The sequence below is a fragment of the Falco naumanni genome, chromosome Z, assembly GCF_017639655.2.
Source record: "Falco naumanni isolate bFalNau1 chromosome Z, bFalNau1.pat, whole genome shotgun sequence".
NCBI classification, from domain to species: domain Eukaryota; kingdom Metazoa; phylum Chordata; class Aves; order Falconiformes; family Falconidae; genus Falco; species Falco naumanni.
The window spans coordinates 70,943,957-70,967,130 of NC_054080.1; the positions used below are offsets into that span (position 1 = coordinate 70,943,957).

Consider the following 23,174-nt stretch of genomic DNA (forward strand, 5'->3'; position numbering starts at 1 on the left):
TTCTTAGATTTGGCACTCCCTTCCAAGGTGGCATCTTCTTCCTATGAGTTTTTATCCCATTCAGATTGACGCTGAGCAATGATGTCCCCTCCATGTAAGTAAAAATGAAGATTTCTAGAATGCAACTTCTATCTTACATCTTTCTGTTTGCAGAATGCCAGTTTTCGTTCCTTCCTGGTTACTGATGTTACTGCATTTGCTCTGTTTTCCAAAGTAGTCTTTTTCTAAATCGTTTTGCTACAGTCACAATATTACATCTTGCTGTGTGGCCGGGACATCTAATTGAGCTGACGACTTACCTTATTCATAAAGATTTTATTGTGCTATGTCTTCACCAAGTCTTAAACAAAACTATAATTTACTCAAAAAGTATTTCTTGCTGACTACATGACAGCTTAAGGCTTCTACTGACATCTGTAGAAAATGTGGTGATTTTTCCTTTAGTATGCACATCTGCCTATGAGGAATGAACTGAGATGACAAATAAGCAGCTGGTGGGTAAATTCTAAGGAAATGTGAAAATTTATTGAAACATCCTTTGCTCGGCACTCAAACATGGTGCTTATTGGTGTCATTGACAAGCTGCTAATACCTGAATCGTGAGACACTGATTTCAGTTGCATTGCTTTTCAGATCTGTTCTTCTATTCCCAGTGAGTTCAGAACTTCCTGAAGTCTTCATGTGCCCGCTCTAAAAAACTTGGGGACATAATACAAGCCAGAGGACTGAAAAATAGGGAAGGGAAAGGGAAGGAAGAATGGGGAGTAGGGGAAGATAACTGTTTCCATATGAAGTGCATGTGCAAATTAGTTTACTTTTATATATACTGTATTAAAATTGCAGTGTGTGTATCTATCCAGGGTAACTGGTTTTGTACCTTTGCAGTGAAATCAATATAAATACAGGAGTTCCTAAACAGTTCCATAACAAAAGTGGATTTTGAAATAGATTCGGGGAACGTGTGGCACCCCACAGACTCATCAATGTTATCTGAGGCCACCTTTAAGTCTGAAAAGACTGCACCCCTCTAACTGCGTCTTATTATGCTGTTACAGTTCTTCAGCATGGTTCAGAACCTTAGTATGCATTCGTCCAAGTTTTACCTTTTTGTTAAGACAAAGACCTACTTCTTACTGGTTTTGGTCAGCTCTTCTGTTCTGTTTTTTAGGGAAGGGCAAGATATTATGAAGATACCGTGTGTTTTCTCTGAGTTGGATGATTTCAGTATAGCTGTTTACTTTCAACTTCCTTCTTATATTTAGATACCAAAGTTACTCAGATGTCTTTAGAATTTTACAGTACAGAAATGCAGGAGGGCAACTCCTATGTGTCAGCCTTTTTAGACTGAAAAGAAATTTTAAATTACAGCTGCAGCAAGGCATGTTGGGTTCAGATTGTATTTCTTTATGCCTGATTAAGGATGATTTTGACAGTGGAGGGTAACTGGACTCAGTTCAAGATCTCTAGTTTTTAAGTCATTGCTTTGCTATAAGTTTCCTATGTTGACTTCTAAATTCATTTGAGGCCAGTTGTACAGCAGTCATTAGCATCCACTTGGTCAGAACAACAGACAGCAGTTCCCGGAAACAGTTTAGCATGTCTTAATAGGGAAGCGGTTAGAAGAGTCATTCATACTAATTAGATACCATGACACTTTAATTAGGACAATGTCAGGATATAAATAGAAATATCTGATGTCTCTAAATATAGTGAGACTGTAATATTGTTTTAACTACAGGTACCGGGAGGCTATTCACAAGTGGGATGAAGCACTTCAGTTAACTCCTGAGGATGCTACGCTTTATGAGATGAAATCACAGGTAAAGCATGACAATTCTTTATCAGTTTAGCAAATAAAACAGAAAACATTGTGCTTGTGAACAGGTACTGTGCAACACTGTAGTTGTTCTCTGCATAAACTACAGCACAATTCAGGTTTTTAATTTTTCCCAACACAATGGGGTATCTTTAAACAGGAAATAATGCTGTTAATGCAGCCAATCACAATAAATAGCATCTTTGTTTAGGACATGAATTAAGATGTTACAATGTGAAAGAAGCAACTGAAATATTTAAAAATTGTTTTGGGAGGAGCAAGGAGAGTCTTATTGTGATGATTAGCAAATTTGACCATTATAAATCTGCCTGCTCTTTCTGAAGAGTTGGCTTAATACTATCAACACCAAACAGGGATGCCATATACAAAATATATGTTGCGGTCTGTTTTCATATTAAGTGTTATATAGATAAATGAATCTTGGAAAAGACCATTAGACAGAGTATACATATGATGTTAATTCATCTAAGCCTTTATTTTGAAGCTGTTTTGAGGAAAAAGACTTGCCAGCCATCAATGCCTCACTTAAATTATGAGATCAGTTTGTAATTTCAGTGTGTGCTTCCATGGCTTAGATGCCAAAAGTAAAAAACGCCAAGATCCTTGATTTTGTTTGGATTGGGAAGCTTTTGTCTCTATCTATATGCAAGGGGGCAAACCCACATTTTTATTTTTTTCTGTATAAAAAAAATGCTCTTCTGCAAAAACTATTTTAATTTGGATTGAGGATGAGAACAAGAAATGTATGGCTTCTTTCAACCAGCTGGACAGGTTAGAATGGGAAAAATTATTTTTAGGCTGAAAAATACGTTGTTTAAAGCAGGAGAAAGGAAAAGAAGTAAAATCATGGTACTTCAGTGAATGTGTTATGTAATTTGTAGGAAGCTTGCAATATTGTTTAGTTTTGGTGTTACTGTAATTCTTGTATTAAAAAAACCACCATCCCCTCCCCACAAAAAATCCAACAAATGAACAACACACAACAAAAAAACAAACCAAAACCCCCACCACAACACACGGCCAAACCCAAAACCCCAGACCAGCAAAACCCCCCAACAAAACCCAAGAAGTAAATCTGGTTGCTTTCCAAGATGTGGTGACTGCTTTTTTTTTTTTTCCTGGATGCTATCACATCTCCTCACAGTCATGAAGTGAAGAAGGTTTGATTCTGCAAAAGAATTAATTGAATAATCGTAAGCTCATTTCAATGAGCTTTCATTTTACATAGCTGTGAAAGGTTTAGGTCTTACTTGGTTTTGCATTTGGTTTGAGAAATACTTTATGGCTTTAAAGGTTTTTCTTCCTGAATTATTTTGGGAGTAGTGTATTGTTGGATTGCTTTGTCAATGTATCATATGTGTATAAGGGATCCAGACAGACTGTGTTAGGAAAAAATCATGGAGAGGTATGTATGAAGGGCTGATTTTTGACGTGATTCATTAATTCAAATGGTGTTGGTGATAAGACGCAGTAATTGTTTTTACTTTGACGCTGAATTTTTCTAGTGCAGTTAACTTATTCTGTTCCCACATAGTGCTGAAAAGCGGGCATTTGTTCTCCCCACTTTCTCACCAGGCTAGCTTTATAGTCAATTATTTCTTCTTAACTTTTAAAACAATGGCAGATGTCTTTTTAGGGAAAAAAATAATAATCTCATCATGTTGTTCAGATCTTTGTGGAAATGTTTCTTCTGCTGTGTTACATTCTCTTAACTTGGGCATGCTTAGGATCAGATCTCTGTGTTGTTTAGGTAGCATGTTAGTATTTACAGATCTCCTATATGATTTAGGTGCTTGCCTGCATACTTCTGGAGTTCTGTGGCAAAAACCATCTTAAACATGTAAACTTCCATTGAATATTTAATTACCTTTGGATGCCTTTACATTGATGCTAGCTTAAATGAAAGATCTGCCTAGGCTAGTATCCTGACAACTTCCAACAGTGGATAGCTGGGTATTCATACAAATGGTACAAGCATGTAGCAGTACTTCCCCCACGATGCTTTTCCCAGCCTCCAGCAAGCTTTGACCCTGGTACTTGTAAGTGTTCAGAAGTGTTTGAAAGGTTTTTATTAAAAAAAATTGTCTCATTGCTTTCTGCTGTCATGTAAACAATTGGCATCTGCAGACCTATGTGCAAAGGATTTCAAATCTTAATTGTGCACCGTTGGAAGAGACAGAATAATATAATTTGGCTTTAATTATCAGCTTTCCAAGTTTCCATAAAGGTTGTTAACTTATCTAGCTGTTCATTTGTACATTTAATCTTTAACTCCACTGGAAAATAAATTCTGTTATGTGAAAATGGTATCAGTCCTAAAATGTTGGGGTTTACTATCTTCTGAATAAAACAGACCATCTAGTAGGATTTTTTTCTAGGGTGGAAAGAAATGGTTCATGTGCTTTGGTGCTGACTCCTTAACACAGGGTGTTTTTGAAGTAGCCTCTATTTTGCAATTAGATTTTCTTTTTCTCTTTTTTTCTTAAAGTCAAAAAAATACTGTTGTAAAGGACAGCTATGCTCAGTGGGACAAATTAGTGAATAGCTGTCTTGTAACAGTTCTTTATAAGGGTCTTCTGTGAATGCAAGAATTAAGCTAGCTCTCCAAAAGTATTCTAATTGGAATTGTACTAAAATTAAATATTTTCACAGTGAAAATAACAGGAGAACAGGAAATTAATGTTAGCTTACCAGCATCCGAACTATGTGACTTACCCAAATGGATGCTTACTACAGCATCCTTCCGTCAGTGCTCCAGCTACAATAACTAATACTGAGGGGTGGTTGCTACTCAGCACCCCAGTCCCTGTATTTCAGCTGGATGTCAAAACTGAGTTGGAGGAATAAGGCACACGGCTGTCCTGCCGACCAGGAGGAGCTGAGAAACTAGCCCTGTGACTCTGATTTTTGAGAAGTTATCTTTGGCTGTCTAGTGAAGCCGCTGGAGCGTAATGAAACCTAAAGGCATGAAGGAACCCAGGCCTCTGCTTCCACCATGCCTTTGCTTCCTTTCCTGAAGAGGAGAGCAGTGCTGGGCAGTTGCACTGTTTCTCTTTGGTTTCACTTTCTGATGTTGTGTAACACTTCTGTTACACTGTGAATGAGAACACTGTAAGAGTTTATGTACAAAATACACATTTACAAAATCATTGCTGGAATAATTTTAACTAAACCTCTAATCTTTAAATTGGTAACATCTTTAGTACATGTAAGTAATTATTACAGATGTCTTTTGGAGTATGACTTATTCTTACTGGAAGCTGATTGGTATAATGTGTAATTTAATACCTTCCTACTTTTAAAGGCACTAATGTGAGCTGTAAAAATCTATTTTTGCCAAAACAGAAATACATAATTCATTCCAAAATTATTCTGGTTAGTATTTAAATGATACTGTCTTAGGGCTGAGTATGTTATTCCAATCCATGATACCAGCACAAATACTGCTGCTATTATTGTGTAGCTAAATGAGAAAATTTTGAAGAACTGTACACCAACTTCAGCAAGGGTTTGACCAGCATTGGGCCTATGAAAATCATGTCTGGGCATGTGAGTCACATACTAGGGGAGGTGATTCATGTTAAGAATGACTTTCTGTGATATGCAGAGTTTCTTTATGGTCTATACTGATTTTCTTTCAATAAGGAAAGGTCTCCTCATGAGGTGATTTCTTTTGAGAAATAACATTGGATGGAGTGTTTTGCATGGGCTTGAATATCTGTATACCATGTCATATTTGTTAAGATAATCTTATGTGGGGTTATCTAGCAGCTTCCCTGTTCATTAGTATTTCCTTTCTCAGCAGCGAACTTAAATACCCTGTTGTTTAATATGCAGCTCAGATAACTATGCTAACGACACAGTAGGAATCTGTAAATATTTATGGTAAGTTCTGTCAGATCTGTATTTTAACAGATGTGGGGACAAATGTCTTCCAGTGTTTCTGAAGAGTGAAAGTCATGTTTAAATTTCCCAGTTGTCAATGACACTTGCAGTAATTGTGTTTCCAGAAAAACATATGGGCATTATGGAATTGCTCAACTGCTTTAGAAACCCATAAAAGTTCTTGAGATTTTTTTCCATTGCTCTCAGCCCTCTGTTCCACTTAAAGATAGATTAATGTGGTGTGTGGGGAGGTTAGGGGTCACTTAAACTGTTCTTTGCATGCAACATCAGTGTATATACTTAATATTCCATTGTCAGCCTAAACTGCTCCCCCATGGCAAGTAAATGTTTGTGCAGGCAGTTAATTTCTGTATTTTTGTTGCACAAACACCCCCCCCCCCCCCCCCAACTTAAAACCCACAACAGCCTTGTATGATTATAGTATTAGATAAATAGTATCGTAAGTGTATTCAAAGAAGTGTATGAAGACTACCTATATTAATGCAGTGACTAAGACTTCTTGAAATTAATTGTGGACTAAGTTTCTTAAACATTGACTGAATTGTTTTGTTACTGCTTTGAATGACAAAGATGTAGGAACAGGCTTTGAGACATTCTTTGAATTTGGGTCTGAACGTTTGTATGCTGGACCCTGTGGGGCTCTTTCCTGAGTGAAGAGAGTTACCAAAGGACTTGCTACATTGTGTAACACTGTTGGGAATCAGGTACTCTGCTATTCTACACTACTCCTGGGAATTTGCCTGGTTCATGTTGCTCATCCAGTAATACTTCTACCTCAGATCTCAGAGGACATTGTTGAACACGCTGTGGAACTATGACAGCATTGCTGAAGTACACAATACAATTGTGTATAGATATTTATAGAAACAAGTAAATAAAAATGTAAACAAACAGGTTTATTTCCATTTAATAAGCTTTTTGGATGTTTGTCATAAAATGTCTGAGGATCTAGTTTCTGTACAACCCTCCATCTTGAATTCGCATTCACTGAACCAGACCAGAATTTCAGATGTATTTTTTTTTAATAGGCCAAACACATACTCATATACAAATCATTCCATTCCCCTTCTAAAGTGTGTGTTGGTTTTTTTTTTTTGTTTTGTGGGGTTTTTTTTCTTAATGTTGAACTCAGTGAAGAAATAATACCAACTTCCAGCCATCCCTCTTCCTGCTTAAGAAATGATGAGGGTCCTAACATACAATCAGACTCACAATCCCAAGTTTCGGTTATGACAAATCATCTAATAATTGATGATTATTTTTAATTGTTTTATTTATTTTTTTTAACTGGGTGGTAGTGCGAAGGGTTTATCATCAAAACATTGTTGTAAACTCTGCAAGGCTGTGTAGCAAAAGGCATTGCTGTGTGGTGCAGTGGCAGTTGCTTTACTGCATGGATAAAGGTAAACTGCTTGTGGGTGGGAAGAATTTTAAGCATCACTGTTTCGAAATGGGTTTGTGGATGGAAGAAGGAATTGGAGTTTCACTGGACTTTGAATGTATCTATATATAGTGATTCAGCTGCAAGCCAGTGAGCTCATTTTAAACCAGGACTTACGCAGATTCATAACACTTCCAAAATATTGTGTGTAGGACAGGATGGGTCATTCTGCTGCCTGGATTTTTAATACTTGGTCACTCTCCTGATGACAGTTGCTATGTTTAATTGGGTTTTTTTTTTTTTTTGCCACTGAGTTCTTCTAATTATTTAATCTGTCTGATGTACATTTTTTTAAAAGCTAGGTTTATTAACGTAAATCATTGTAGTGACAAGGTTTTTCTTTGTTTTAATGCATGTAATAACGTTAAGTCTGTTGGAATAAATTAAATTCTGAAAATCCACCTACTGAACATCTTCGTAAGGTATTTCCCTCTAGTCATTTTTAATATATATATTGCATGAGAGTCTTGAGATTTTTTCTGTGTTGTAAGATTTTTTCCCCTAATTGTTTGTTTAGTTTTAAGAATATTTTCTCATGAAGTGTTGTCATTATAATTGGAAAATTAAGAGGCAATGAGATTACTTAATTGTGAAACTTGAGTGCCATCCTGCTGATTTGTTTGCAAGTGAAAATTGATCTGAGAAATAAATTTGAGAGCAACAGGAAAAGAACAGATTCTTAGCCTGTTAGCTCTTAGAGGTGTGTTTATAAGCAAGCACACGCATCCTCATCTTTACCTTAGGTGATTCTGGCAAAATAGCCTTTTTCTGCCATAGCTTGTTTCAAAACAGATCAAGGACCTATTTTGCTGGTAGGATTGTCTCTTTTGTGAAGGTTTTCCCCAGCATAATTTTGATAAGTAAGTGCTTAATATCTTCATACTGTCAAATGACATGGTTATATTTGTGCATTTTTCTGAATGCTTGGCCATCTGAAGACTCTTTAAGTTGAGATGCTAAAACATTGAGGCAGAGGGATTTAAATGGAATTTTCAGTGATCTGTAGTTCCTTTGTGAAGCATCATGCTATTTGTCTGGTCATTGAAAAATACCCTAATGCAAGGGAATTGGTTTCTCTAAAAAACAACGATCTGTTTAGAAAAGAAATGTTGTGCCTGAGTACTCCAATGGTTTGTGATATTTTTAGAATAATGCTCGCTTGTTCCTGTTTTTGCTAGTAATGTGGATGTTTTTGCAGGAAGTAACTATCAGAGGGTGACAATTATCTCTGCTGTCAAAAAAGCCCTATCAAACCCAGGTGAAATCGGTGTAAATGTAACTTGAATCAAAAGAGAGTGCACAAAGTTACTGATGAAGTAATGTAACTATATGCAGGTCTGGGTTGATGCTGATGTTGGCTTGCAGTTTAGAGTCAATTGTGCTGAGGTAGTCCATAAAGGATTAAAAGAGGGTCAAGAGTTTGTTGCATTAAGTACAGTGGAGCTCCTAGCCAGAAACACGCGCCACACGGAGGAGTTCACTTCGCCCTTTTGAAACGAATTCAGCCAAATCAAAGAACATGCTTATTTTGGGAGGAGCCCATGCGGGTGTGTTCTATCCAGAGTAACTGTTTCAAAACAGTTACTGAAGTTCATTGTCTTAAGTGTAAACACTTAAAGAAAATAAGAAACAGTGAAAATGAGGTAAAATTGAGCAAAGGTGAGAGTAGCAGCAAGCATTTGACAGAATTTCGGTGTGGGGTTTGCTACTGGCTTCCAAACTGATGTTTCAGTCACACATCTAAATGAAAAGATAATAGTTTTATGATCAGCTCAAGTATTTCAAGCATATGGGCTGAAATGAAAGACCTGGGGGCGTCTTTGTTAGAAGCAGCAAAATAGACCATTATGTTCATGCCATGTTAGAGCAAATAAGAGTAACTTACTCAAAAAGAGGTAAATAAAACAAATAATATATGTTTCTAAAGCAAGATGAGAAAATCAAGTTGTATATGGTAGAAAGTGAGAGCAAGACCTTGAAAAAGACATTAATTGAGTGTCAAATTTCAGGTTAAATAAATGCTTTTTGCACTTCAGCAGTAATCCTAATATGTTCTTATGATGAATAATATACTTGTGGGTCAGCTGGGGTGAAAGTGGTTGCCCACACATGAGTCTTACTCTTGTGGTTGACATTCTCATCATACCATAGGAATGCGGTTGTCATTTGTTTCTTACACTGGTATCTGTCACCATAGCATGTGGGTGTCTGAAATCATGATCTCAGAGTGATGCAGGTCTTCAGGTAATGTGCCAGTCTCATGGTGGTCTTGGAAAAATAAGGCAAGCTTTGAGGCATGTTATATATCATGAGTTTTGATTTATAGGCTTAGTTATGGAGATTCAATGCAAGGATTAGAATACTATGGTAACAGGCTGACACGAACCTGCACTGCTGAGTAAGAGATTTCCACGGTCAGCAACTTTTTTTTTTTTTTTTTTTTTTTTTTTTTAACTTAGGTGACTTCATGTCTTAAGTTAGGCTTTGCTATGGCAGAGTGCTTACTCTCCAAATACAACAGTCATTGTTAAGGGCTGTTTCCGTGTTGAATTACAGGGACTGGTTCTATAGTTATATCATGCACACTGCAATTGTATTTGGTAGATTCCAGTCTTCTATTAAAAAGAAGAAATGCAACTCAGGAGTTTTTCAGGAATACTTGCTTTTTTATTGTGTTTAATTCTTGGTGTGTTTGTCCTTCAGCGTATTCTGTTACGCTTCTACAGTGTAGGATTTGTAGGGAGGAAGGGAGAGGGAGGGACAACTTCAGAAGCCATTAATCTACTTGTAATAGAGTTGCTTAAATAGTTCAGATGAATCATCCTCTAGCACGCCAGTTTCTCTGCATGGGCTATAAAATGATCTGGGTGGCTATCTGAGATTAGACAACTAACTTTTAAACTAATAAAAGCTAGGTAAGATGAACCTGCCCTTAGTTATTGAAACAATGGTGGTTGCCTGGGTAATCCCAGAAGACTTAAATCTGTTTTCAGTTGTTCTTATTCCTCTTATTTTTCTTTTTCTGTCATAGGTCCTGATGTCTTTACATGAAATGTTCCCAGCAGTGCATGCAGCAGAAATGGCTGTCCAGAGAAACCCACGTTCCTGGGATGCCTGGCAGACTTTGGGACGTGCCCAGCTTGGATTAGGAGAGATATCACTGGTAGGAAAATTAACAACATTAATATACTAAAATTGTAAACCGCATCCTCTGAATTGCGTGAGAGAATGAAAGTACAGAAATACAAAGGTATATGAATATCCTTATGTAACCTGAAAGTAGGCACGGAAAAAGGTTGTTGATGTTTATCTCCAGTATTCCCTCTACTTCATTGTTTTTCACAAATGTTTCCGTGTGGCTTTGTTGATGGGTTTGCAGAAGATCTGCCTAGCTCAAAGCCTTTTGTGTTATATACTGTATTAATGTGGTGGCTTTATGCAATAGAATAATTAGGTTGACTTAACTGCCTATACTACATTCTGGGTACTGTACTGCTGCAGCACAGCTCACCATAGTTTAAAGATAAAGTGCATTTCCAGCTGATACTCAGGCTCAGTTTTGTACATGCCTGCTAAAATTCTTGTTTTCCCTGTCTCCTACTCCCCTGTTTCAGGTGCAGCAAATCATATATGCTTATTCATGGTTTCCTCTGGCTTCTTGACCCCAAATGGTGGTTGAAATTGCTTCTTAATAAGAGAGCAAAAAGGCTGGGAGGCTCTGCAGTAGCTGAAATACATCTTTTATCTAGCTGCAGCTGTATGCCGTGGTCTTGTCCTGGCTACGTGATGTGATGCAAAGGGAGGCTTCCCCTATATTGTATCACCCTCTGCCTGTAGGCTATACACCTGTAAATAATGTAACATACATAATATAATAGTTTTCTGCTAGTTAGTATGGAAACATAGTGAGTGAATTTTTTAATTCAGACATGTTCACGGAAGTCCATTAGAAAAATAATTCATGGTGAGCTTTCAGATGAGGAAGGATACAGGTTTTATTTTATTTCTATTAGAAGTAACTGTGTGCTGGTTTGATTCAAGTAATTTTATCATTAATCTAGAGTGTTTTTGCAAAGTCACAATGTTTGGACAGAAAATTTTCAAGACTGAAAAAATAATTATGATTTTTTTTTCGAAGGAGGCTAACAGATTATGCAAACCCAGTTTCTTTTTAAAGTGTAGTAAGGAGCACTATTTAAAGAAAACAAAACAAAACAAAAGCTGTTCTAGGGGAAGGTGTCCCTACACATGGCAGGGGAGTAGGAACTATATGATATTTAAGGTCCTTTCCAACCCAAACCATTCTGTGATTCTATGAAACCCAAATGATGAGAATGACATAAGGCAAAAGATGTTGGCTGCAGATGTATAGTGTGCAACAACCTTATGTTGTTGCAATACCATAATATGAAATATTTAATATAAATTCATGCATATCTGCATTGCATAACTGGTGACATTACATTGGCTTCGGTGACATAAAAGGTAAGAGTAGGCAGATGGTCTGTCCTGTCTGGATCTACAATCTGTGAATGTTATCCTTCCTGAGTGTCAGAAATTTTCGCTGTAAATTATGTGTCAGATTCTAAAATGCGTTAGTCTCAGGGAAGTCAAGGTTTTATTTCCTGTAAGGATCCTAGGCAACTGATGCTGCTTATTCTATAAAAATATGCTGCAGTTACGTGAATTATAGATACTGATATTCTGATACTAGTTATACCACCAGGTCTGCTCGCTGGATCCTGTAAGCTCTATCTACATTGGCAAGTCATATCACACCAATAGGAGTGGATATCTTGAGTCAGTAGTGCTGGGGATCCGCTGTTGACATTACGTTCATGTTGTTCTACTGCAGAGTAGCACTCCAGGTGTTCTTTTGTAGTGCTTAATCAGAAAGCCATCTAGTTTATGTAGTCTGAGACTATTCCATGATGCAAGCAAACTGAAACATTTTAAGTGGGAGCAACCAGAGATTTGCATCAAGGTACATTATTCATCTGAAACAAAACACTGCTGTAGGTGCTCCTGTAATGTTACACTGACCTTAGTGTCTGTGAAGAGAGGGAGGAGGAGTTGTCACCGGGTAGTTTGCTCTCTTAATGTTTTTTTTCCTCTGTCTCTGTTTGATCAGGGGGGCCAGGGGTGGGTAGCTCCTGTTGGTGTCTCTAGTTCTTTACTGCTGGCTGTTTCTGCGTTTTTGCCTTCCTGTCTTTAAGGCATGTTGAACTACCTTCTGATGACTATATTCTCACCTACAGAGAAGAACTCGGAGGGTTATTCCTAAATGCAGACAGTGATCACTATTTTATTTTGGAACAAGTGATTTTTTAAGGAACCTTAAAAGGTTATGACAGGAGGAGTATTAAAAGGTTAAGTGATTTAATAATTATTGAACCTGTGGAGGCTTCTTGACCAGGTGATCAAAGTCATAATTATCTTTTTCCATTAGTCTTTCATGACCATGATTTTCTAATTTTTCACTGCCTTATATTTTTTACAAAGAAAAGTTAATAAAGCATAATTATCAGGGCTTCTTAGTAATGTTTGAGATTTGGGAATTACTACCCCTTTCAAGGCAGCTTCTTCTGTTTCTTTGTTTCATTTCTCCCCGTCAGTGTCTGTCTTCACTACCCACATCCTGCCAAATGGTCTGTTGTAAATATTTTTATTACTTCACAATGAATGATGCGCTTTTTCTTGGGAAAAAAACAATTTACTGAATTTCAGTTTCAAGTTTCCCAGGCCTAAAACACAGCTTCTAAACAAATCTAATTTTTATTATGATCTGTGTAATATATTTCTTTCAAATGAAAAAATACTTGTTTTGATTTAGTTTTGTTAGACTTGCAACAAAGTGAGATAAATTAGCCCCTTTGTATTTACCATTTCCAAAAGCTGTTTGCTTTATTTTCTGAATTTACTGTGTGGGGTAATTGAACGGTAATACTTGAATATGAGCAAGCAGAACTTTATTTCTGTAAAGGCAGAAATTCCTTAGATTCTACAGATCCAGTTTGCAAGAGCATACCCTAGTAAACTTTGCAACATGAATGTAGAAACTGCAGAAATGTAGTCAGGCTTGCAATATTTTTCTCATTTAATTGTAAACGTTTATCAAATTATATTTACTGTACTGGTGTTGACAACTTAAGCAGTAACCATTTCACACTGATACCTTCATTAGAATAGTTATTCCCATGAGTGAGCGAGCCCCACGCCATTAAACAAGCAAACAAAAAAAAGAAAAGCAGCATTAAGAAAAAAGACCAACTGAAAGTGACTGAGTCTCCCGTCCTGGAGAAGTTCATAAGCCATCTGGACATGGTCATGGGCAGCCAGCTGCAGGTGGCCCTGCTTGACCAGGAGGTTGGCCCAGATGACCTCAGACCGTCCTGGCCACCCTCAGCCATTCTGTGATTTTGTGACTGAAGCTTACACCCTGTTGTGGGATGGGACCACTAGGTCAAATGTAGAGTGCTGAAGATTACAAAGGTTCGTGGGCAGATGTGTAAACATGGACCAGTTGTGTGTGCCTTTTATTTGGTGTTTTGAAGGATGTGGTTTGCTATATTGTTACTAAGTAGTTTAGCAGTCTTTTAAGTGTGACACTACATTTTGTAAAAAGAATCAAGCCTTGACAATATGAATGCTCATATTAGCCCTTTTATTTATCTTGAAAAAAAAAAAAAGGTTTAGACCTTTCACATAATGATGGGAGTTACGAACTAGCAAAGAGAAGCATTACTGCATTTTTTTGTAATCCAGCTAATTAACATAACTATTAATTTGATGGAATGTTTCAAAATGTTACTATTGTAAGCATGTAGAAACATAAAGATTTTGATATTCAAAAGGAAACTGGTGGCTGGCTTTCCTTTGAAAAGCAATCAAGCCTGTGCTTCAGATTGTGTTCCTATCAACTTGAGGTGATAAATTAGTCAGATTTTATTTTTATAGATTTATATGAGATTGAAATATTTAATTACACTGTTGTGGTGATCTTCCTTCTAAGCACAACAAAATGTATGGATTTTTTGTAGTGATGGCATATTTATCATTGTATGAATATAGTTGATACTTACTATGTACATAAATGAAAAGAGAAAGAGGCAATGCAATCTGAAAAATGGCAACCTGTCTTATAATTTGGACCTAGAATGTCTTGTTATTCCATTTACAGTTTGTGTGTCACACTTTAAAAGGTACTGCTGCTGCTCTCCTTATCAGGATTGCATTGGAACAGGCTGCCCAGGGAAGTGTTGAAGTCACCATCCATGGAGGGTATTTAAAAGGCATGTAGATGTGGCATTTGAGGACATGGTTTTGTGGTGGACTGTGGTTGAACTCGACCTTAATTGTCTTTTCCAACCTAAATGATTCTATGATTCTGTAACATTTCTTTAGAAAATAATGCATGTGACAGGGCATATTGCTGTCCTGCCAAGTCCATCTTGAGCTGCACTCTGTTCACATACACATTCTAGCATATAGTATTAGGGAAGTATTAAGTTGGAGAGAAAATAAAATGCTTTGTCAGTTAAGATGGAGTTCTGTTCAATTCTTTTCAACCGCTTTAAACACTCATACCCAGTTGTAGGTAATACCAGGTAATAGACAGTAATACTAGCTTCCTCAGAGGTCCTGTGTTAGTCCTGCAGCCTCCAGCAGCTATAGTGTAATAACTTATCTTTCTTAACCATTGTTGGAAGTCATAAATATATTTTGATAACCCACCTAATGATTTTTTTTTTTAATTGCATGAAAAGAAATTTTACTCGGAGGTGATTTGTAATTTGAGTCAAGAAAGCAGAAGGGCAAGCAACTCTGCAGAAGTTTGAATGCCCTTTCTGATACATTTCTGGCAGGGATACTCAGTTCTTGCCAGTGTTCTCTGCTGACTTAGCTGGCATCTCTTGTTCACTTCTCTTGTCAGATGCTGAGGACTTTTGAGGCTCTAGCCATGATGAAGTAGTACATCTCCACTTAGACCCTGTAATTAAAAGTATTAGCAAAACAGATGTAGAATATATGACACACTTCTATTGGGGAGAAAGTTGTTTTACCATTAGTTTAGAATTCTTTGTAATAATGGTATCCGTATAAGTTGGTAATGGAGAGATAAATGTTTTCTGTCCTCCTGATATACAAGTTAAGAGCACTTTGGGCTTTATTTTCTTGGGCTAAATTTGTCAATTTCTATAACGGGATGGATTTATTTTAATCTCTCTATCATCCTGGGTGTACTAGAGCATGGTATAGAGATCTCTATGACAGAGGCTGCCTGAAGCAGTGACTTCTGTAGCGCGTGCTGCAGTGTCTTGCAGGGATGCTCACTGAGGTGTAAAGGCAGACAGGCAGTAGATGTTGTGAGGAAAGGGTGCTGGGAAGAAGTGAGTTGGTACAAGAGGAGATCTGGGAAATGGGAATACATCACCAAAGCAAAAGAATAAACAAGAGTAGGATAGAAACGTCTTCAAAAAAACAGGAAGAAGGAAGCTGTGGAAGTCAGGAAGAGACACCTTGAAGAGAAACTTGGAAATAGACAACATGGCTGATGGGAAATTTTCTGAAACTTTAGTCTTTACAGAGATGTGTGTCTGGGGCTAAAGAAGCTGAGGAGATCTCTATCAGTTGCCACAGGCCATTCATTATGCTCCTGTTCTCTTCTCATACATCCAGGCTCAGGCACGTGTTCTCTGGCCTCTCATGCCAGCTCTCAGACACTGCACCCCAAGGAGGACGTGTGCTAAGTCAGCCCTGGGAGTGATGCATCTTCATCTATGCTGCATAAATTCTCTGCACTGGAGAACCTCCAGCATAGGAGAATTAAGCTAGCATAATCTCACAAAGTCTACAAAATAGGAACAAAGACTTTTATGGGTTTATAACTTGACCAAATTCCCGTAGATGAAAGACAATAATAGTCTCTCATACCTGGAAAATTGCTTACTATATTTCAAGTCTTTTCTCCAAAATACGAGAGCACAAGAACCTTTGAATAAAATGGTTTTATAAATGTAAGAACTGCAAAATATTAAGTGGTCATGTCATTTTTGAAGACAGAAGAATTATTTCTGCTGAAATGAAATTACTAGAGACAAAATTTTTATTGAAAAGAAAAATTAATCTGAATGGAAGAGTTGCATAGAAAAGCTCTGGCAGTTTAAAGTTAAAATAGATAACATATTTACCTTTCATATTATGTCATATAAACTATTAAACTAGAGTGAAAGTATGTGGAAGAATTGGATATTTTTTTTGTTTAAATAAGAGAAGTACAATGGAGAGTCCTTAAATACGCTAAAATTTTGCAAGTGTCTCTTTTCTAAAGGTTTCTGTGAAAATTATTTATGTTCACAGTGAATGGTATAAGAGATAAGACTTAAATTCCAGTAAAGTATTAACATAGAATCGTAGAATAGTTTGGGTCAGCAGTGACGGGTAAAGGCCATCTAGTCCAGCCCCCTGCAATCAGCAGGGACATCTTCAACCAGATCAGGTTGCTCAAAGCCCCCTACACCTGGCCTTGAATGGTTCCAGGAATGGGGCATCAACCATCTCTCTGGGCAACCTGTTCCACTGTTTCAGTACCCTCATCATAGAATTTTTTTTCCTTGTATCTACTCTGAATCTGTCTTCTTTTAGTTTAAAACCATTACCTCTTGTCCTATCACTACAAGCCCTGCTAAAATTTCAGTCCCCATCTTTCTTATAAGCCCCCTTGAACTGTTGAAAGGCTGCAGTAAGGTCTCTCAGGAGCCTTTTCTTCTCCAGGCTGAGCAACCTCAACTCTCTCAGCCTGTCCTCACCGGAGAGGTGTTCCATCCCTTTGACCATTTTTCTGGCCCTCCTCTAGATCCGCTCCAACACGTCCATGTCTTTCTTATATGGGGGACTCCAGATCGGGATGCAGTACTGCAGGTGAGGTCTCACCAGAGTAAAGGAGCAGCATCACCTCCCTCGCCCTGCTGGCCACGCTGCTTTTGGTGCAGCCCAGGATTTGGTTGGCTTTCTGGGCTGCGTGTACACATTGCTGGTTCATGTCCAGTTTTTCATCCCACCAGCACCCCCAAGTATTATGTTGGATGCTGTAAAAAGAAATAAAAAAATCCATATTTAAGTATCATTAAACACAGAAAAGGATTACGTATAGATGTATACACATCTTCACTGATGGACGTCCTTCGAAATAGGTCAGATTGTGTCTGTCAGAGGTAACATAAAGGCCTAATACAGACCTTGGGGCCAGATGTGAACTGCATAACCTCTTAAAATGCTCCCTTACATTTTTTTTAGGTTATAGAAATGTGCTAGAAAAAGTATAGTCTTGATCAGAACAGCCCTTTACATTTAAAGACTCTGCAAACCAGCAGAGGAGTTTCTGCTTATGGTACAAATTGTTTGCTACAGAACATCCTCTTGTGAAATGAAATCTAAAATATTTTGAAAATACAAATACATAGTCTCTTATATGCTGCTTTTCAAAATGAGGCTAGAAATTCCAAGTTTATCTTGTGCCACCATGTTTTCCTGTAATGCCAGACAGGCAGTTGGAAAAGGAGATTTACATCTCCATCAGGGGGGAAATTAGAAGTAGCACTGTTATTCTTTCTTCTGTCTTAATGGAAATTAATGGCTGTGGAAACACCCGCAGTGGCAACGTAAAATTTCGTGTGGATGACGGTTCTGTATTTTTCAGTGTTACATTGCTGCTTTAAAAGGAATCCCGTTGAACTTCTGCAGCACTTAAAAATTACTTTATTATTACCTATTTTTAACAATGTTATACACAGTCTTTTTTTCTATATTTCTATGTTTTCATGCTGTATTATATCAGTCATTGAGGCAGCTTCTAAGCTTATCAAATGTTACCTTATATTTAACTACTGTGTTTGGGGTTGTTTATTGTGCATGAGCATCATTATATAGACAGGTTTTAATTAGGGGGCCTCTTTCATGGAAGGCTTAAAAGCAGATGGTGTTTGTTTATATTTTGTTTTCAACAGAAATACAAAAAAAAAGAGCATTTAGTGTTTACTTGTAGCTCATATGTCCCTGGAAATTAAAAGCCAGCAAAGCTGAATAAAATGACACTGTTTTGCAAGAATTGCACTGTACTCCTTCTGTTTAAAGTTCAGCATGCTCCTACACTTCAGAGCTGGCTGTGGACCAACAGTAAAGATTTTTCCTGGAACTGAAAGGCTGCCTATTACAACAGTAATGCTGATAGCATAATCAGCATTTCTTAAATCTGATTTATATCTCTTTTCTGCAGAGTTCACATCATTCAGAGCTTATATATTAATCTGTGCCAGCAGAAGGATGACTTGGCAGTTTCTGTCTATGTAGATGAAAAGTTGTGAATTTTCAAATTAATTTGGATGCTTTAGGTATTTCTAAATTACAACAGAATGTGGAATTCAATGGTTGTCCATATGTCTTTAAGTCTTTATATGCAAGTTGCTATAAATTTTCCCAAATATAATCCAAATCCGTATCATCACTGTTTTCCCATCCTACAGGAAAGCTTCTTCTGTCATACAAGAGTTTGGTCACTCATGTAGCCATTTCCATAACTTACCATACAGTCATAAATGTGAAAGACACACCTGCCTGTTTGTACATACACATGAGTCTGTGTAGGTAAGGTCAGTCTTGGCCTTTTCACTGTTAATGTAACTATAAATACAATATTGTGTTGTGATTCTTGGTGTATCATTTTTTCAATATTGTAGCAATCTCTTATTGCCAAATATCACATCTACTGTATTAGATGGTCACATTTTTTATGTATTTAACAACTTTTATGTATATAACAACTTCTGTGTTGAGTATTTGTATTTGTGAGACTTTTCCCAATTAGGCTGACATACAGGAGAAACAGTATTGACTGTACTTGCTTGTATTAATATTACGTTATTCATAAAATTATTGGAGCTCTTTCATAGAGCAGTTCTCCAAGTTGGGAATCTATTTGCTAGTTTTGCCTGTTTCGGTGCGTTTGCAACCACAAACTTGTTACAGAAACTGCTTTTCATGGGGCTAGGATTACTCTAGTATTAGGTCTGTATGTGAAATGGCTACATGCTATTTTAAAAGCTATTTTAAAATATTACTGCTACTTCAAATCCCAGTCATCCCTTTTCTGTATTTCTGTATCTGCTTTTGCCTTCATGTACCTCTGATGGTAGGAGAAAAGTGGGATAGAAAACCATCAAAACAAAAATTATTTTTCTTTTACCTTTTTATTTACAATATTATTTTTTACATGTGAACTTTTATTTGTGCTCGTGTTGCTAGATGCCCGATTTGTTCATGCGTTCTTGGTACTTTCAGGAACTTACATGCACAGTTCGCTGGGGGTAATGCTCCTGTTGATCTTACAGCTGAGGGAGGATTGTTCTACTAAAGACAGATGGGAGTAAAAACATTTTTGTTGTTGCTTGAATGATGTATGTAATATTTTTTGGTTAATTTCTATGATGAAATGTGTACACTTTAAAGTGTTTCTTCCCCATTCTGTTTATAGGCAATCCGAAGTTTCCAGGTGTCCTTACACATCTTTCCAATGAACCCTGAAGTATGGAAAGAGGACCTTTCCTGGGCAAGAAAACTACATGAACAGCAGAAGGCAACAAAGACTGAGGCAATGCAAACACTGGCAAAAGAGAAAGATCTTGCACAAGAACCAATCCCAGACTATGACTTTGAAAGTGATGAAATTGTGGCAGTCTGTGCTGCCATTGCAGAGAAGGAGAAAGCTCTTTCAGCAGCTAAAACGGTAGTGATTGTGTCTGCTTCAGGTACAGTAGAGACTGTTACTGAGAAGGAGAATTGTCCTACAACTCCTGATGAAACTCTTTTCATCAGAGCCCGATAGAGCAGCCTTATGGGTTGCCATAAGACCGAGTGTTATTTATTGTATTGGGCTTGCTTTATTTTTGTTTTTTGAGCAGTGGGAGAGCCTATAAAAGCTAAAGAACTGGAAGTTGATTTTATTTTGTAGATTTGAAAAGCAGTCACCTGAGTCGTTCCATCCATATCTCTGGAAAAGAAAGCGAAGAGTTGATTCTAAAAATCTTATGAACAAATGTAATACTAAAATGCTCAACTACATTTTAACAACTGTTTTCATCTTTATGTCTTTCATAATTTTGCAAATTAATGTCTACATTTTTGCAGTAATTCATAAGCTTTTATTTAAACTGTAAAAGAAAAAGGGATTTAAAAAAAAAATCTGTTTCAATCCTTACTCGTTAATTTTATTTTTCTTCCAGTTAAAGTGTGAACTGTTCTTTGTTATCAGAAGTCTTTATTTTCATTAAGATTACTTTTTCTATGAGGAAATTCCCTATGAAGTAGAGGTGGATTATTATTTCACTTGTGTGTGTGTGATAGATTGGGCTTCTGATTTGTAGTCAAATGAAATCAGTAGAAACCTTTGTGTTGCTTTCATAGGTGGATGGGTTAAACACTTTCCGATTAGATGAAAGGAAATGCAAACAAGCATCTGAATGCTTAGTTATTACTAAATGTTTCAACAGATGAAAGAACATTCAGCTGAGACTGAAACTGGCCTTTATCTTGAGTGCTGTGTGACAGACATCACCAAAAGTAAAATGGTGGGAGCTGGAAATAGGTATGTCTGAAGCGTATTACATTTAGTCTTTTCTTTCCTGGTGAGGCTAATTTCATAAAGAGAGTCAGTTTGTTTGTCCTGATTCTCATGTCCTGCTATTTAAAGTATGTTCTTAATGAACCACTTTTTCAGTACAGCATTACCTGAGTCTCCCTTTTTTTTTTTTGGATGCTGTGGTGTGTATTCACATTGTGTTAAGAGGCATAACATAGGAGATTTGTTTGGTGTTAGTCTTTCTTTAGGGAAGGGGGCCACAGAAGTGAAGTCAGGCTGTTTCTTTGATGCGCTCTGTTCTGGACTGCTCTCTTTTCATTGTCTTGGAGACATGGTAGAGATGGTCACCTCCTAGCTGGACTTGAAAAAATGGTCAACTGAGGAATTCCTGGAGAATTCAGGCTTGGGAACACATCATTTCTACTTCATTTTTATGACATTTTGCATGATAAAAACATTTGAATAATAGTTCTGTAGGTGAGTGAAACCTTTTGAAATCAGTCGTCTTACCATTTTCCATATCTGATTTCTATTTTCAAAATAACACATTTTAAAAGAAAATAGTGTTGCTCGAGCGCATAGTGATTTTTGCAATAGAAGGTGCTTTGTAGAAAAATTACCTCAAATCACACTTTCAGTTGAATATCTTTATTTAAGAGAACGCTTACAGACTTTGCAGTAATTAATTATCCCTTTCAAAAACTTAATTGCCATGTTGTACTTACTAAATTTTCATTAATTTTTACAAGATTCTTCGGAATATATTTTTGTATTGGTGTGAAATTTTGGATCTGTACTTGCACATGCACACTTATACTTTTTAACATCTCCTCAGTATTCAAAGTAATCATAATTACAGCAACTAAAATATATTAAGAAATCTAAAAAATTACCAGGTCATATTTTCATTTGTTCTTTTAGTTCAAAAATACATCTTAAATGCTTACTGAATAGGCATTAGATTAAGATATGGTTTGATAGATGGTTTAAATTGTCCCAGTTGAAGAATTTTTTAGTCTCGCTTTCCCTAAGAACTGAAATAATACAATCTACTCAGCCATAGGAAGAACTAGTGTGAGAAGGATTTGGACAGATTTCTTCAAAGAGGAGATGATTCCTAGAAAAGGAAATGTGTGAGAAGCTGTAAAGTTATGTTTTCATTTTGGAAGAGATCGGCTATAATCCAACACAAGTTTTCTTTCTTTGCACTTTATACTTGCATCAGTGTTACGTATTTACTCATACAGGAAGGACTGCCTCCCTTCTTTCAGAGCTCCATGTTATCACAGAATCTGTTTCCAATGAAATGATTCACAAATTCCTATTGACTTCAGCACCGCTGGGCCAAAGTAATGGAGGGGTTTGTATCTACACCATCGAGCAGAATGTCCATGCTGGGTTCAAGGGATGGTCGTTTCCATCCTCTGTACTAAATGTGTTTCCCTTCTGATTAGACTAGGTTATAAATTCTAGTTATTGTCAGGACCATAGTGTTTTATAGAACACTGTAGAGCGAGTAAGTCTTCGTGACACTGTTAAACTGGGAAAAAGTGCAAAAATTGATGATTTAAATATTGGTTTTTGTGCAGCATGCCGTGTTTTGCATGTATAGGAACTTTTGGATCTGTTTGAATAAAATACTGACTGCTGCTCACTGATGCCTGTTTATTCTTTTGTTTATAATAGGAATAAAGGTTACCGTTGAGCATTTTAGAATTTAATCAGTTGGCTTCTCCTGTCTCTGCTGACAGGAGCAGAGACACTTTTTACTGTTTACTGTTTACTTCTGTTTACTATAACACATTGTTAATGAGTTATAGTAAAAAAAAAAGACATATCAGGAAAAATGTTTAATAAAAGGTAGTGCTCAGTGCTTTTAAACCTCTCAGGGGTATCCAGATGAGAGGGACCCAAAGGAGAAAGCTTTTGTTATCAAAACCAGGATGTCTGTGAAGAACACGCCCACTTTGCCATCAGGAATTCATTTTTATTGTTCTTCATCATCACTAGTGGCAGTGGCTGCAGTGGCTGCAGTAGCTTCCGTGTGTTTGCCTCCCATATGAATCCTATATTAAAATGGTGGAGTGTTGCAACATTGTTAAAGTGGAAATCTCAACAACAGTTGGTTAGGTGGATTAATTTTGCTTAATTTAAAATCTACAGTTAAATATTCAAATACTTTTTTTCCACCTTTCAATCTCTTTATATCCAGTGGAAAAAGATACACAGCCTCAGAGGGCCATTCATGTGCCTTGTGTTAGGTAAATGTCTTAAGATGAGCTGTATCAGCCTCCCAAGGTGCCTGATTTCCGTTGAGTACAAGGAAACTGAAGGTGACTGGCAGTTAACTTCAAATG

General features: G+C 37.0%; 1 protein-coding gene across 3 annotated transcripts in view; it reads left to right on the top strand.

Annotated features, from left to right (window-relative positions):
• Positions 1-22,471, top strand: part of TTC33 (tetratricopeptide repeat domain 33) — a 49,551-nt gene extending 27,080 nt beyond the window's left edge. For 2 of the 3 annotated variants that reach the window (XM_040579794.1, XM_040579795.1), the window contains exons 3-5: positions 1,739-1,820; positions 10,216-10,347; positions 19,714-22,471. In XM_040579794.1, the coding sequence (XP_040435728.1) occupies positions 1,739-1,820; positions 10,216-10,347; positions 19,714-20,064 (565 nt within the window). In that variant the 3' untranslated portion in view covers positions 20,065-22,471. The remainder of the gene's footprint in view (positions 1-1,738; positions 1,821-10,215; positions 10,348-19,713) is intronic. The other variant, XR_005825582.1, reaches the window with a different exon arrangement.
• Positions 22,472-23,174: the final 703 nt, after the last annotated feature.